General features: G+C 42.8%; 1 protein-coding gene across 4 annotated transcripts in view; it reads right to left on the reverse strand.

The window, feature by feature from the left end:
- MATR3 (matrin 3) overlaps positions 1-14,338 on the reverse strand; it is a 63,067-nt gene that overhangs the window by 20,923 nt on the left and 27,806 nt on the right. For all 4 annotated transcript variants that reach the window (XM_075009661.1, XM_075009658.1, XM_075009660.1 and 1 more), the window contains 5 exons: positions 10,136-10,197; positions 9,189-9,230; positions 7,012-7,112; positions 5,577-5,629; positions 259-384 (listed from right to left, as the gene is read on the reverse strand). In XM_075009661.1, the coding sequence (XP_074865762.1) occupies positions 259-384; positions 5,577-5,629; positions 7,012-7,112; positions 9,189-9,230; positions 10,136-10,197 (384 nt within the window). The remainder of the gene's footprint in view (positions 1-258; positions 385-5,576; positions 5,630-7,011; positions 7,113-9,188; positions 9,231-10,135; positions 10,198-14,338) is intronic.

Genomic DNA, 14,338 nt, shown 5'->3' on the forward strand with positions numbered 1-14,338 from the left:
CTCCATCCCTCCCTTACATGTTCCTGTCCTATGAGGACAAGATGACAACCAGTATATTTCAGAGAACAGGGAAAATCCCAAATCTCTTGGTCAGAGAACAAGCAAAACAAAAAAAAAAAAAAAAATTTAAAATAACCAACTAGGATTTGTAATGTAAAAGACTTTCCAAAAGAGTGCCCACGTTCACCAACTGCTCACTGATGCCAGTGAAGTGTAATCATTACCAATTATACCACCAAAAGATTTAAATAGACTTACCTCATTAATTTTGTTTAGAATCAGATGATTTGTAATTATTCCAAATGGCTCAACAAGCTGCAGCAACTGGTACCTCAAGTTTTTCCCTCTCTGAAAATCCATAATGTGAACCACTCTGCTTGTTTCCTGATAGAAGCAGAAAATTGTAACTAGTCAAGTTAAATCAGTAGCATGAAATGAAATGACGTCAACTAACAAAGCAATATTATCAAAGAACTTCAGCCCCCATATCTACAAAAATAGGACATTCCTAAAATGGTTGTCTCTACCCATAACTAAATGCATCAGGACAAGGCAAATTCCAGGAGTACATAAGTAAGCTTTATACACCAGGGCTGTGTCTACACTACAGTTCTGTTTTGAAAGAACATCTTTCGAAACAGAACACTGAAAGAGGCTCTTTCGAAACAGAGTGTCCACACACACCAGTGGGGACCGAAGTTTCAGCCTGTTCTTTCAAAAGGCCCTCAGCACAATTTCGAAAAGAGAGCATCCACACATGCCAGGGCACTCTTTTGGAGGAGCAGGGACAGGAATTGCCACAGGCAAGGTCGCATGGCGGATGAGCCCTTCTGGGGCCACCCCCCCATATCTCAGCCCGCACACTCCGAGAGCTAGCAATCCTGTCCCCAGCCAGGGCAAGAGCGCGCGAGCGGAGGTGGCATCCTGGGCCCCCCCATGAACCCCGAGCAGCAACACCCGCCCGCCCACCCCCCCCAACCCCCCATCACAGCCGAGGCCAGTACCATGGCCGTGGTCCTGGCCACTGTGCTACAGCAGCTCCAGGCAGCCACCACAATAGCCACCCTTCTGAACACCATCCGCAAGGTGCAATGTCCCCAGCCAGTCCCCTGGGTCATCCGCCACCTGTGGAGCTTCCCCACAAGCAGCAACTCGTGGGACCAGCTGGTGCTGGAGGACTGGGGTGACGACCGGTGGCTACAGAACTTCAGGATGACCAAGGGGACATTCCTGGAGCTGTGCCACGGACTCACCCCAGTCCTCCAGCACCAGGACACACACCTGAGGCCGGTGCTCCTGCTGCAAAAAAGGGTGGCCATCGCCTCCACCAGCCTCCAGTTCGGGGGAGGGGGGGCCAAAGCCACCATCGAGGCCACCCTCATCAACGTAAGCCGTGCCCAGTGAACACCTAGACGGCATGCGGGGGGCAGCCTGGCGATGGGCACCATCGGGAGAAGGGCATGCACCCCAGGGACAGGGTGGGGATGGGCACGAATGGGTACTCCGAGGACAGGGGCGGGGATGGGGACAGGTGCAGGCAGCCAAGCTGCACCCCACCCCATGCTCATGAGCGTGTCCCCTATGCCCTGCAGGTCATCCGGGCGATCAACAAGGTGCTCCTGAGGCAGTTGGTTCACGTCAGGGACCTGGATGACGCCATCCGGAGATTGCAGGAGCTGGGCCTCCCCAACTGCTTCGGGGCCCGTGATGGCACCCACATTGCCATCTGGGCCCCAGAGCACAGCCACAGGGCCTACGTGAATCACAAGGGCTACCACTCAGTGGTCCCGCAGTCCTGGTCAACACCAATGGCAGATTCCAGGACATCTACCTGGGCTGGTCCAGCCGTGCACACAACGTGAGGGTCTTCCAGAACTCAGTGCGGGGACACTGTATGGCTGAGGGGACCTTCATCCCCCAGCAGGAGCTCCCCACTGGGGACACGTCAATGCTGCCCTGCACCATGGCGGATGAAGTCTACCCCCTGCAGGCCTAGCTGATGCAGCCATACACCAGGCACACCCAGCCAAGCCAGGACCTTTTCAATGAGTGGCTGAACCGCACCCAGAACACCGTCAAGCGGGCGTTCGGTCGCCTCAAGGGGAGCTTTACACGCCTTTAAACCAGGCTAGAAATGCACCTCCCCAACGTCCTGGCAGTGGTTGGGGCCTGCTGCACCTTCCATAACCCAATGGAGGCAAAACACAAGTCCTACAGGCGGGGTAGGCCACCAAGGCGGGGCACAGGTATGAACAGCCCCCTGCCGCCCCATGCCACCCTGACAGGGTGCGTGTAAGGGAGGCCCTGTGCCAGCCCTTTCAGCAGGGGCCACGGTAACCCCCCACCCCGCACACTCCTCCCCCACCCACACCCTGCACACACATGCACACCCACCAGCATCCATGCACGGTGGACACAGGTTAAACCATAAAATGAACCATCTACTTCGAAGAACTGTGCCCCTCATTTTCTAGGGGGAACTATATACATGTGGGGGGAGGGTAAGTGGAAAGAACTATTTACATGTGGGGGGAGGGTGAAAAGGGAGAACTATTTAAATGGGGAGGAGGGTGAACAGGGAGCCAGGGCACAGGGCGGGGGGCCTCACCCCTTCACAGGGCTTGATGGCCAGGAGCCCCGGCACACCCCTTCCTCCCAAGGTTCGGGGGTCCCGCCAGGGCTGGTGGCACGGGGAGGTAGGGGAGCATCTCAGACGCAGTCCCAACGCTTGCACCGGGCTCAGCATGGGGGGAGGGGGCTCGACCTCCAGCTGGCCAGCAGGGTGTGGGCCAGGTGGACAAGGCTGGCCAGGAAGAGGTGGGTAGGGAACAGAGCCTCAAGGTCAGCCTCCGGGGGCGGGGGCGGGGGGGAGAGAGAAGAGAGCCCTGTGGGACTGGGGCAGGGGACGGAACTGCTGGGAGGGCGATGAGGGGATGCAAGGGGGACAGTGGGGGGTGGGTGTGGTTGGATGTCACCGGGTCCCATGCTTGTCGCTCCATGGCAAGCCACTCCCACCAGTTCCCTGAGAGCGGCTATGTGCCCTGCCTCCTCCTCCCCAGCCTGGTGGTCCCCTCCAGCTCCAGCTCCGTCGGCTGGTCCACTGTGTTGAGGTACATCACTAAGGGTCCCACCTCCTTGGGCCCAAGGAGGTGGTCAAGATCTTTAAAGCAGGGGCAGCTGGTGGGCGCTGCCCCTGACCGCCCGGCCGTATTCTTTGTTTGAACTATCACATGTTCCCCAAAGGGGCTATGTTGTAAACCAGAGAGCCCACATCTGGGCTGGACTACTGGAGAACATACAAAGCAGCTGGTGAAGCTTAGGAGGTCTCAGTAATAGTTTCAAGGCCTAGGGCAGTTGGACTATGAAGTTCCTTATCCCAAGAAAATGGCTAAGACTAACCTGCATCCTGGAAATGTATTTTCCAAACTTGACCTAGAACACCATCTAGATACTGCCCAGACCCACAGTGGGTAGAAAAGTTGGTTCTCATTAACACTGTGGTGCCCAGTCACATGGGGGATTGTGACAACAATCATACAGATGAGGAAATAAGGTAACTGATGGATTAAACTTACAGATTCTAGATTTTTATTGCAATTTTTTAAAAATCTTTGTACTATGTAACTGTCAGTCTGTACTGGAAATGTTATCGATCTGAAGAAGTGGGTCTGCCCCCATGAAAGCTCATCACCTGATAAATCATTTTGTTAGTCTTTAAAGTGCTACATGACTGGTTTGGTTTTGTTTTGTTAGAATACAGACTAACAGCTACTCGTGTTAAGATTCTAAGAGAGTAGTCAACGAAAAATATTCTTACTGCAACAGACAAACCTTTTTAAAAAAGATAAGCTGTTTGCTTCAACATCCTATAGCAACTTTGAAAGAAAAAAAATTTACCCAAGTAATATTTTACACTCGCCATTTAAAAAAAGACAGATTCTTTGAAGCACGTGCAAGATCATGTCCACTACGTAAATAAAATCTTAAGTTAAAATGAATTTAAGACTAATAGTAAATGACTACCACCGAAAATTGAGAGGTACACCACCAGCAGCACAGAAAAAATTTAAGTCTTTTACATGTGCTTTACCAGTTTTAACGGTGATTTTAAAGACACCAGAAAAATTAGTGCACGTGTCAGCTTTACACAATGTGCTAACAGTAAGACCAAAACGCTCAAAACAATGGAGAACATTCTAATGTACAGATGCCTGTGTCCCTTGCTACAGCCCAAACTAAGATTAACTGATGTGCCAGAATAGTAACAGACTAACAAAACAATTCAGCAGAAATGTAGCCCTTTAAAGATTAACAAAATAATTTATTTGGTGATGAGCTTTCATGGGACAGACCCACTTCATTCTATCCTACAAAAGCTCATCACCAAATAAAACCTTTAAAGTGCTACATTACTGCTGGTTTGTTCTGATGTACTAGACTACTCCACTCAAGTTTAATGCTTGATGCTTCAAGGAACTTAAGGGGGTGGGGGGGAGAAATCAGACAAACCACCCCCTCCATCTCCATTTCGCATGGCCTGTCCCCTGGGTATGCAACTACCAGAATTGTAAAACTCAGGTCTACGCTGGCAGACAGGAGAGAAATCGATTTAAGATATGCAAATCCAGCTATGAGAATTGCATAGCCAGAGTTTAACATATCTTACACTGATTTCTGCCACTGCTCCCCCAGCGGGAGGTGAATGGGAGAAACTCTCCTGTTGACTTCCCTTATTCCTTGCAGCAAGGAGTATCAGGGTCAATAGCGGTACCCCTACTGTTCAATATAGCACAGCCCCACTAGGCATGCTAAATCAAATCTCAGAGGATCAACCGCTAGTGTGTCACTCTTCCGGTAAGAAACCCTCTTACAAAGCTGTTATAAACCTGTTTTTTCAAGGTTTTATGGTTAGTTATGATTAAGCATAGAATGGCTAAGAGAACTGCACGCTATGCCTCAATACCAGGTTTGAAGGACTACCTCAAAAGCAGCATTTGCCTCCAGATGTCTTCAAATTCTTGACCTCTTTACTAAGACTACTAACAAAATTGCCATTTGGTACCAACAGCAATGAGGTTCCTATGACTGTCGGGTATGTGGAGTGAGTACCAGTTTATTTTACAACTGACACCAAATCACACTTGCAGCGACCATCACTACCTACTTATACCGTACTCAAGTGAGCTAGATATGAAAGCTTTTACAAAGGCAGTTTGGTCCCATGGGCAAACAGCTGTGAACCAGAGACCTGGCTTCTATCCCTGGCTGAACTAGAAACATGCCATGTGATCCGATGTAGGTAAGTCACCTTCCAGTGCCTGTTTTCCCTACCATCTCTTTTGTCCATTTAAATTGTAAGCTCTTTTGCACAGGAATTATGTACATGTGCACATGAACGTGGCATCCACAGCCCAATGGGACCATCACAGAAATAAAAATAATTCCACTATCTCCCAAAGGCACCTAATTTCCTGCTGGAGAGTATCTTATTAAAACAGGCAAACCTCACGTTAGCATAGCTGGATACTACTATTTTAATAAAACTGATTGTTAGAATAGTAATTTGTAATACTAACCATTCTGTCTTTCTGCATATGTCGTGGTCCTGGCATGTTACCATTTCCAGCTCCTTTATGAGAGATTAGAAGTACAGAAGAAACACTTAAATGTATTGTTGTTACTGCTGCCGTTTCATCTTTTAAAATGGTACTAAGTTAGAGATCACTTGTAATTACATACTATGGACTTATTTCAAAAATATAATTCAAATTACTATATATTTATAAGAAATCAACACAATATTTTAAGGTAAACTTTAAGAAGTAAAATTTGCAATTTGTCACACAAAACTGGGGTCACCAGAATGTGTCAAAGGCCCACAGCACAAGCTAAGTTCAGCTCCCTGCTCTGGGTATTGCAACCTGACTCATGGGGTCACAGTATTATTCAGGCTTGGTCTAGGTGCCTCTCTATCAGAGCCGTAGGCTGGTCGGGCCCCATTTGCCCAAGTGACACTGAAAACCCATGCATCAGGTCACAATGCCACCTCGACCAAACCTGAGTGGCACAGCAACCACACAATACCCAGGAGCAGGAAGACAAGTCCTGTCCACTACGAAGAATAGGAGCAGGAAGAAAGTGGCTGGTTTCACGTTCTCCATCAAGTACCTCCCTCAATGTTCTCCTAGCCCAGCAGCCTGGCTACATCCTATCTGACATACCCTATGTTCCACTTCCCAGCCCAGAACCCTCAAACTCCGCACACCAGCAACACACCCAGGAGATCCCTTTTGTTATCCCACTCAACCTTGTCCCCAGATCTTCCCCAAAGTACTTCCACTTCCTCCCGCAAACCTCCCCATTTATCTCCAAATTGTTCAAATCCTCCCATTCCTTAAATCTTTTCCTCCAGGTAGCAGGGGGCTGTCACCTTGCTATTTCCCCCTTAACCCCAACTGCTGATGGAGAGTTCCTATGTTTTCAAATCTGCCTTGAGCTTCCGGAAACTTTGCTCCAAACCCCCAATAGGAGACATCTTGGAGAATTTCTAGACCACTAAAGGCCATCACATTTTTCAAATAGGTCCTGATCCGAAAAGGGTTGGGAACAACTGATTTTAGACAACAATCCGGAAAACACTGCTGAAGTCACTCAGGGTATGCATGGACACGGCTTTCGTAAGTGAAATCTAGTCGATCTTCTATGGTGACACAGCTCCCATACTTGTTCATACACAAAAGAGCTGAAACATTTTATTAAGGGCAAATGTATTAATGTAACATTATGGCTGAGATTTTAGATGCAAACCTCATTATATAGGAGCCTATAGCAACACTGAATCTATTAACAGGCTTGCTTTGAAGGATCTTACAGCAACATTAATTTAGTTTTCCAAGTCAAGTTTTAACTATCATGCAACAGAGTTACGTTTGCTATGAAGCAGAATCCAACATTTCAGGTAACCAGGAATTTGAGAAGCATTTATTGAAGAGATTTGTTTACTCATGTTACCTCTTGGCCCAAGCGGTGGTCCAAGATGAAATGGAGGTGGTGGAGGTCCCAAAATTCCTGGTGCAGGATTTGTAGATTGCTGTAACATAGACCGATCACCCCTAGAAATGCAGACACAAAACAAAGCATATTAATATTTAAAAAAAAAATTTTCAAGCCCCTAGGAAAGTTATGCTCATAACACAAACAGATTTGATACCATTCCTGCAGGGGAGAGGAAAATTACAATTTTAGAAACCTCCCAAACTCACAGTAAGCTATTCTATAGCTTCCCAATAGCCAGAGAACTAATCCTGCAGCAAGAGGTAGACCCAAAAGACGAAGGTGTAAAACTGCTAATGAGATCCAGCGACAGAAGCTTCTCAGCATGCGTTGAGAATGCAGAGGCTGGTGGGATTTCTAACAAGGATGTTTTTCCTAAATTCTGCTTTGTAACTTCATCTATTTCAGACACCTTTGGCTAGTAGGTGTTAGAAGAGCTCAAAAAAAAGCCATTTATGTTTAGATTATTTTTGCAACCTTAAAGGGCTAGAATTTTTTTTAAAATCAGAAACCTGTTCAAGTTAGTGGTATATGGCCCTTCTCTGCATCTCGAAAAGCTTCCTCTCCACCAGTGTTTCCCAAATGGTGTTCCATGGAATGAAAATAGGGGTTCCATGAGAAAATTCCTCTGTTGCTCCCTGCCCTGTTGCTGCTGAAACAGTATTGTAAAACTAAATTTAATTGGTTTAACAGCTGGCAGGAGGGAATCTGGCCATTAAGCCAACAGAATTTAATTCCATTATTTTAGCAGCAGTAGGGCAAGAAGCTGCAGAGAGGCCCTCACTCACCCCGCTACCCAAACCAGCAACACCCCTCCAGTGAGCGTGGCTCAGCTCACCCCCGCTGGTGGAACAACTCCATACCAGCCTTCATTCCGCTGGCAGCATGCGGCTGCCCAGCGTAGGCTTCCCAGACAGCACCATGGACGGATCAGTCCCACGGGCCAGTCTCTGGTGGAGGCTAGTTAATCCTGGGGACAGGTGTGGGGGGGGTGTTTGGGGCTGAGAGAGGTTAACCCTTGGGATGTGGGGGCAGGTTTGCAGGATGGCGGGTAAAGCTTGGGAATGGGAGGCAGAGCCTGGGAATAGGATTCCGCAAATTATTCTGAGTTTAAAAGGGTTCTTTGGCCAAATAAAATTGGCCAATGCTGTTCTACAGAGCTAAAGAGTGGATTTAAAAGACGTTCTTCTCTACATATAATGCCTTAACAATAAATTCCTTTCTTAGGATATACCAGGGATAGAGCAAGCGCTGTATCACATGCCTGGGGTGGGAGGGACCAACTCTACTTCTTCCAATGGTACAAGTTGTTCATTTACAGCTCTGGTAGACCATCAGATGTGTGGTGATATAAAAGCTTAACTGGCACTTTCACTAATGGTTACACTATTATTATTACAACTAAATTTAAAACATTACTAGATAGTAGTAATGAAAATGTACTTCTGCATTTTTTTTTTGGATAAAAATGAATTACTTGTACTAGAAGTTTAACTAAAAGAATTAAGTGGACATTTGTAAAAGTGCTTCACACCCACCAGTTTTCAGGTGCCTAGCATTTGCTGAAGAAGTCAGGTCAAAGTTTTAGCAAGTTGGGTTGTTCCTTAGAAATAAGTATTTTTTCTTTTTTTTAAACACAACTGTGCCACTTCAACCCAATCCTTTTCTGGGTCAGTGAAATTTCCAAGGCAGAAACTGATCATAAACAGAAGACCTCCATTTGCACAGACTCAACTTACACATTTTTTATATTAATGTGAGCCAAGTCCAGGGGGACCCTACTGCCTTGCACCCTGCAGGACCCGCATGCCAGCAACACACTGCCAGCCAGCTCAGGGGCTCCTTAGGAGATAGAGGGGCTGGCGCAGAGCCAAATTACACAGGGAGAGCCGAGACAGTTAACTTAGTGCTACTTTTCAGTTGGACTCAGGAACAGTCATGGACAAGTGTCCAGATAGCGTGCACGCACGCACGCACCCTATCCTGAATGGAAAACTGAATCCTTGTGTTGACACCGAATTATTTTAATATTGCCAGTAGATGACAAAGTTGAAAAAACAATTAATCATTTCATTGCATTACATAGTTCCAATGTAAAAGTAATGTGTATTTTGCACTGTTTGTTTTTTACTTACCTTCCATGTCCAGAATCACTATCAGGATTCCACTCTGGATATCTTTAAATAAAAAAAGCCCATTTACAAATAAGATCTAAAATTGGGATTGCAAAGGACAGTATCTATAAAACTACTTCAAATTTGCATTATTCCCAGGAAGCAGGGCAAGGAACACATTACAGAGCCATATTTTGAATACCAGGACTGGCAGCCATAAAACCAATGCAATTTTATACAACAGCAGACACAAGTACTTCAATGCTACTAAAGAGAAAAAGATAAGGGCTTTTTCACACTAGGAAGTTTATTTAAGAAAAATACCAAATATCTAGCAATAATCCACAGTATAACAGAAGTAGTACATGTCTACATTACATAAAAAATAGGCACTTCCTGGCAGTGTGTTCTACAAGCACAACTAGGAAGTACCGCAACTAAACACTGAACACCTACAACTCAGCAACTGTAAGGGTTAAATCTAATTTGCCTTTCTCCAACAAATTTAAATTACTTTCGGCTTGAAGATGCTTGTGGGTAACGACTAAAACAATGAGGCTGTGTCTACACTGAGCCCTAGCACCAACTGTTCGATGCAAATAAGCAGTCGCAAAAATGCAAAATGGCAGTTCATTTGCATGATTACTGTGCGTATTCATACAACTAATTTGCATGTTATGGCAGAAATCAAGACATGTAGACTGGCGTCCTGGTGACAAAAACCCCATCTACACAGCTTGATCTCTGTCACAATATGCAAATTAGCTGCATGAATATGCACATCCACCATTTTGCACGTTCAAGGCTGCTCATTTGCATCAAACTGTTGGCACTAGGGCTCAATGTAGACACAGCCTAAACGTATTGGTTTTTCCGGTGCACACCAGGTAAATTCTTTAAACCTGCTCTGCAAAAATATAATTAATAGCTAGCTACACAAGGATGCTTAAGGTATTTCAAACTCATACATTTCAAGAAGAAGCTGACAACGTCGACTGTGGGTTGCTCCATTGATATGGTGGTTCCACTCCTGCAGCAAAGTAAACAGTTACAATTAACAACATATAATTGTGGGTTTTTTTAAAAAACAAGCCATTTATTTAGAAGTTATATACCTACTCTACTGTGCAGGGATACTTAAGTACTTGTGTGTAGAAAAGTAACTGTTTGTAGTGCTTTAAACATACAATGAGATTTGACCTACTTTAAAACTGTTATAAACTGGCAAAGTGCCCGATGGAAAATGTCCTCTTGAATTTAAGGGCTTGAATCTGGCCTCAGATATGTAAAGCTTATCTAAGAAAATTAGTGTATGCCTGCCTGTTAGCCTTTTTAAGCCTGGAAGTCCAGAAGTTTCCCTCATAGCCTTAAGATCTTTATTCTAACACCTCTGCTTTACACCTCAAACCTTTAAAGGCCAACATACTTACAATTATGGAATTCAGTTGTGGGTAGCTCAAAAGCCAAAGGATGAAAAAGTGAAGAAATTCAGAAAAGAGCAAACAAAATCATTAGGTTTTAGAGGGACTGACATAAGATTAAAAGAACTGAAAATGCATTGCTAGGCCAGGCAACTATATTAGGGGAAGACAGAATTGTTCAAGTACTTGAAGGACAGACATAAAGAGAAGAGGGACTTGATATAACTAAAAGTAATGAGTTAAATAAAGCCAAATATTTAAACACTAAAAATGTTTAATTAAACAAACTCCTGCAATATGAAAAAGACTCCAAAGCCAAAAGGTAAACTTTTTTTAATTTGCTTGGGTCATTGAAATAGGACTTAGCTGATCAAGTAAAATACCACATTTCACAATGCTTTACCATCTCTATCAGACAACTACTAGCCAGAGTCAGATACAAAAGAGGAGTACTGAGGAAGGACAAAAGTGACTCACATCAAGGTCTCAGGTACAGAGTTAATAATCACCTGATAAACCCAGTTGAGTCCATGAGAAAAGAAAGGTTGCTGAGATTGCTATAAAGAGGCTGTCCCATGACATTATTTAGGCATTCAATTTTCCACATCAGTCTCTGGCCAGGAAGTATCTGATATTTCAGCTAGGACTGACTACAGCTACTGAAAGGAAGGGGTTCTCCCTTTCTCCTCCCCCAGTCCTCTGACCATTAAGGGGAACTCTCCACTATTCTATTATTCCCCTCAATGACCACTTTTTGTTCTTTCCAAATGAAAGGCTCCAATGCTTGCTCTTGTTGCTCATAGCTTTCATAAGCAAGTGCAGAATGAAATAAACAGGATTTCTGAGTTCCACTCTTGATCATGGAGTTCTGAACAAGCATCAGAGAAACTCACAAAACTCTTATTAATTCCATGCTGCTGCCACCAAGAAAACCCATGATCATCAGCCGAAGTTCTGGAGCAATTACATATAGTACAATTATATTTTCCTGAGACTGTATAAACTATATTTTCTTTGCAACCACAAGGATTAAATTTGTTTTAAAAATATAAACATTTAAATTCTGCAAAAATGGATTCTCTGTTCTCCAGAAAAATTTTACTCAGTATGGGAAACTCTTCCATTTTAAAATATGTGTGAATCATCATCTCGGGAAAAAGTGATGAAGTATCTGAAGCTAACTGTATGGTCTCCAAGAACTCAGAATTTGCAGTGACCCTGCAGCTAAAGAACAGAATGGTAACTCAAATTTCTCATTTGGCTGTTACAATTTAGTAACAATGCAAAACACATCAGAAAACAGGGCAAACCTCTGATCCCTCACTGCCAGAGGTTATATTTCTTTTTGTCTGTTTTTTTTTAAATAGAAGAACATCACTTTGTACAGGATTCACAAGATATGAACTCCCAGGGTTGGCTCTACAATTGCTCTACAAATGCTTAAGGACTCATGAACTAACAACAAGAGCAAAGTTATTACACTATGTATCTAACATTCACTACTTAAAATCAGAGTAGACCAAATTTCTGAAAGGAAGGTCATTTTAAGCTTTTAAAAAAAGAAGTGGAAACAGATTTATATCAATGTAAACAAGCACCCCCCTCATCAATGGCTGGCTAGGCTAGAAGTAAATGTGTATTTGAAGTTTGCTTACAAGTTTATTCTTACAATGTAAAACTGAATTAGACTGTGTACTCTGTCTGGAATTTTCACATATAAAGAAACTGGGCACTCAACTCCCCATCAAATTTCAAATTCCCTCAGATTCTTTTGAAAATCCAGCCTACAGATATTTTTAACAACTTAATTCTTGCAGAAAAGTTTTTTTTTTTTTTTATTTTTCCACACTAGAGATGAAGTTAGCTTGTCTACTTAGTTTTTTGTTCAATAGTTTTACCATATTCTATCAAAAGGGTTCCATTCACCTAGACTCCTTAAAATGTTAGGTTGATTCAGGTTTAAAGTTTCCCAACACTGGTTTAGATGGGTGCCTGAAATTAAGCTCTTAAATATGTTTGGCTCCCTTTTCTGAAGTTCTAAGTACCCTTAGCTCCCACTCAAATAATTGGCAGCTAAAGATGTTCATAACTTTAGAAAAAAATAAATCAAGCCAAGCTTATAATACAAGCCTAACCTTAAGACATTTAGAGTTATGACTATGACTTTTAGAAACCCACGTTCTTGTTCTCACAATGGGCCTGTGTTTTTGTTTTTGTTCTTGTTCTTAAAAGCGGGAAGATAGAGGTAACATTTGCCTAAACCCTATTCTGTGATGCATGGTGTCAAAACTGATCAAGTTCCTAACCAGACAATTTAGGCAGTACTTGTTTACACAAGTAGATGTCAGAACAAGCTGTCAGTCATCAGTAAAAGATTTACACACAAAGCTAAATGAACAGCTTGTAACATATATGGAAAAGGAGAGCAACTACTTATATTTGTGAATTCAAGTTAAATGTTTCCCTTTGGCAGACTGTGATAAAACATGGTCCCCTCTCTGTCCTCAAATTATATTTTAGAGGAAAAAGAAGATACTGATACTGCAATAAAAAGCTAGAGCTGTGACAGCTCAAAGAAGCATACGCCAATCTTCTTCCCCTAGAACATGGTCCAGGTCATCCTGGTATTTCATCTGTGACTCAGAATCAGAAATACTGTAACACGAGGAATATTCAGCAAACTGGAGAAACCTATATTGTTGCATAAAACCCACTTTCTTTTTGCAGACGTTATTTCTCAATAAGAAAGCACTGCCAGGATATAAGTTCTGGCAAAAACAGAGGTACCAATTTCCAAATATTTTGTTATCATGTACTGGAAGTTTAACTTCACATATGTATTATGTTTCTAACTTGATCTTAAAACAGAAGTGAGCTGAACAAATGTTTGTAAATTTAAAATGCTGTCAAAAAGGGGGAACATTCATATTTTTTTTTTAAAAAAAAAGCTTCCTTTCACAACCAGCTTCCTTTATGCTAAGTTTCAGTGCAAAGCAAAGCAAACAGAATAGAATAAGTTAAAGTGCTAAAAAGAACATTTTAAAGGGAATAATTAGTTGGTAACACCTTGAGTTATTTTTTAATGGTAACATTTAACTTCGGCAACTAAGTAAGATGTTTTCATAGAACTGTGGGTTTATTGTGTATCAGCTACAAAAAAAAATCAAATAGAGGAGAAAAGCTATGTTATTGGAGTTATCTGAGGTAATAATTTATAAACCTATATTTGCTTCATCAGGTTAGTAAATACAATATAACAATTAACTTGTTAATTTATATGAACACTCTGGGTTTCTTAAGTTTTAGTTGCTTTACACAGAATACTGCTTTAAAATGTTTAAGAGTAGGCAATACTTCCAGATGTTACTGTAAAGAAAAAGAGAGTGATTGCACATTAGTAAGTTATACCACATTAAAAAAATCAATTTTAAGGCAAATGTAGGTCTTCTTAACTTGAATAATTTCCCCCAAAGGCTTCAAATGAAAAATGTAACATAACTGCTTTTAACCAGGGGAGCATTAAAAGCCAATTTCAAAATTCAATTGCCTAGTATATTGAAAATCAGCAAGAATGAATAAAACCAAAAAGCTAAAAGTAAGAGGGCTCTGAAATAATGTCTGAGTAAATAAGCCAGTTTGAATAAATTGTCACCCTGCCAGAAACTTGAACTGTAAATTATGAATAATTTAAGAGGGAAGTCTGATAAAAAATATACCGGAAGATTCACTCTATTTGCAAGTCAAGTAAAG

The sequence above is a fragment of the Carettochelys insculpta genome, chromosome 15 (assembly GCF_033958435.1).
Source record: "Carettochelys insculpta isolate YL-2023 chromosome 15, ASM3395843v1, whole genome shotgun sequence".
In the NCBI taxonomy this organism is placed as follows: domain Eukaryota; kingdom Metazoa; phylum Chordata; order Testudines; family Carettochelyidae; genus Carettochelys; species Carettochelys insculpta.